Source organism: Gavialis gangeticus, unplaced genomic scaffold (assembly GCF_001723915.1).
Source record: "Gavialis gangeticus isolate Ggan-Ray unplaced genomic scaffold, GavGan_comp1, whole genome shotgun sequence".
In the NCBI taxonomy this organism is placed as follows: Eukaryota; Metazoa; Chordata; order Crocodylia; family Gavialidae; genus Gavialis; species Gavialis gangeticus.
The window spans coordinates 34,487,619-34,490,046 of NW_017729025.1; the positions used below are offsets into that span (position 1 = coordinate 34,487,619).

General features: G+C 41.7%; 1 protein-coding gene across 5 annotated transcripts in view; it reads left to right on the forward strand.

Moving 5' to 3' along the window:
- The window catches only part of DICER1 (dicer 1, ribonuclease III), a 140,702-nt gene that overhangs the window by 98,266 nt on the left and 40,008 nt on the right, over positions 1–2,428 (forward strand). For all 5 annotated transcript variants that reach the window (XM_019518610.1, XM_019518612.1, XM_019518611.1 and 2 more), the window contains one exon: positions 575–728. In XM_019518610.1, the coding sequence (XP_019374155.1) occupies positions 575–728 (154 nt within the window). The remainder of the gene's footprint in view (positions 1–574; positions 729–2,428) is intronic.

The following is a 2,428-nucleotide window of genomic DNA, read 5'->3' on the forward strand; positions in this document are numbered from 1 at the left end:
TTGGACTGTATGGGTGTCTACGCCACAGTCCCCCAGCTTCCTAATGAGAATGGGGTGAGAGACAGTATCAAAAGCCTTCCTGAAGTCTAGGAAAACTATATCCACTGCCACTCCTGCATCCAATGATTTAGTGACCTGGTCGTAAAAGGCCACCAGGTTGGTCTGAAAGGACCTGCCGCTGATGAACCCGGTTGGTCTGACAGGACCTGCCGCTGATGAACTTGTCAACTTCCAGTTATCATTTCACATATTCAACATGCTAATAGTGTCAGATTTGATTCTGTTGTTTTCTTTCTTTTCTTCACATCTTGAAATGCACTTTATTTGTTTTCATATAATCTCCCATCAGTATATTCTGGGTGAAGCAGAAATCATCTAAAAGTACCTAGATTTACTGTTAAGAAAGAATTTTCCTCTAAAATATTGGGCAAATAGGCGAACAGTGGGGAAAATGATCCAAGGTGTACAGAAAGTGAGGGGGAAAAAATGGCAAGTTATAAATTGAAATGGGTTCCAGTTTAGGAAACCCAATAAAGTAAGTGAAATATCTTTTTTCTTTGCCTCGCCCCTTAAGTTGATGACTCCAGCACTTTGGACATTGACTTTAAGTTTATGGAAGATATTGAAAAATCTGAAGCACGTACAGGCATTCCCAGTACGCAGTATACAAAAGAAACACCTTTTATTTTCAAGTTAGAAGATTACCAGGATGCAGTTATCATTCCAAGGTCAGTACCATATTGCTATAAGTAGTAACTTTATTAATAAATATATGCCAATAAAAGTAAACAAATAATATGTTAGAGCAAAATAGTTGCCTGTATTTTGCATATAAACTTAAAGACATCTGATGATGGATTACATTGCCTGAAATGACAAAGTTATTGACAAATTTTTGGTAGGATTTATATCTTTGGAGAGCTGTTCCCTACAGGTTACCATACCACTTACACAATGTTCTTTTCCAATAGAAAGTTTACTGAAGGTGTTTTAACTTGGGGAGATGAGCAGACGTTTCTGTCTCCAGTTCTGTAAGTCTTGCCACGACAGTCCCAGCACTGATGAACGAGAGGAGATTCTAAATTACTCCTCTGAGACTGCAAAAAGAAGTGATAATAAACTAGGTTGGATTTTTTCCTGTAGTAGACATCACTGCATGGCAGCTATATTTGCTACCTTAAACCAGGCTTGATTATTTAAAATCTACAGCCTAAAGGACAAAGTACATTTTTTTCAATTCAAAATCAACTTTCATATTAACATATGGATGCAATAGCTGGAAATCTGCCGGAAGTGCAGATGTCTAAGTACCTTTCAAGGCAGGTGCCGCAGAAAAAAACACCTTGCTATTAAATCAAATGATTTTATAGCAAATGCCAAGATTTGTGAGAGTACAGTGTCCTTTATTTCTAAAGTTATCCTGAGAAATTGGAAGTGAAGTTTGGGCTAATTGTGAAGAATGAAACTAGAACAGGACTGCTACTTAAGAACCAGAAGAATATGTTCAATAGGGACTGAGTACTTTTCTACCCACCTGGTGCCCTCCTTCCTGCTGGTTGCTGTGGTAAACAAGAAGGTCAAGCAGCTGCCCTCTGCTCCTAAAGAAAGATAGCCTAAACTTTCTGACCTCTCTTGTTTCAAATCTCGTAACTTAGTCTCTAGTTAAGTTAGGTTATTATAAGCACTGCTTGCCAGTTGTCTCTTTCAGCCAGTTACAGATGGACTCCTTACTAGAGGACCAAAAAAGCTGTTTTGCCTCTCAGAGAGAGACGTGCAGCAGGTGTTCAAACATCTCTACATGCAATCTTGGATGCAACAGGGACTGCCTGTACCTTTTTATGATGCAGTCCTGTCTGTAGGCTGTTATCTTTTCAGGAAAGTGTCTGCTAGGTATGACAGTGACAGTACCCCTGAACTGGTGGAAAGACTCAATTTGTGCAAGAGGCTGCTGTTTGTCACTTTATACCCATCAGTCACAGTCACAATGGGTATCTTCCTATTGGGATGGGGAGGCCATATTGACAACTTCTAGGTACAAGTCAACTGGGTACTGCAGGGATGAAATTTCATATTGCCCTGCTAGAGCTCATTGTGGTACAGAGAGCATGCCAGGCTTCCTATGCCAATACAGCAATGTTACCATGGTGCTCTTGTCAATCTGCATAACATCCATGTATTGTTGTAGGAAGTCTGTGCAGGTAGTCTCACTCCCCTCCATGCCTTGTGGGCAGCCCAGTTCTCGCCACCATGTGCACAGTCTCACTCCAATTCTGACTGGGCATGCCATGCAGACAGCTTCCCCGCTCTGCTACTGTGTGCAGTGTGGGCAGCCCAGCTCCCTGTCTTGCTGTGTGCCCAGCATGAGTAGCCCAGCTCCCTCCCCTTCTGTGCACACAACACGTACTCCAGCTGTCCTGCTGCAGACACT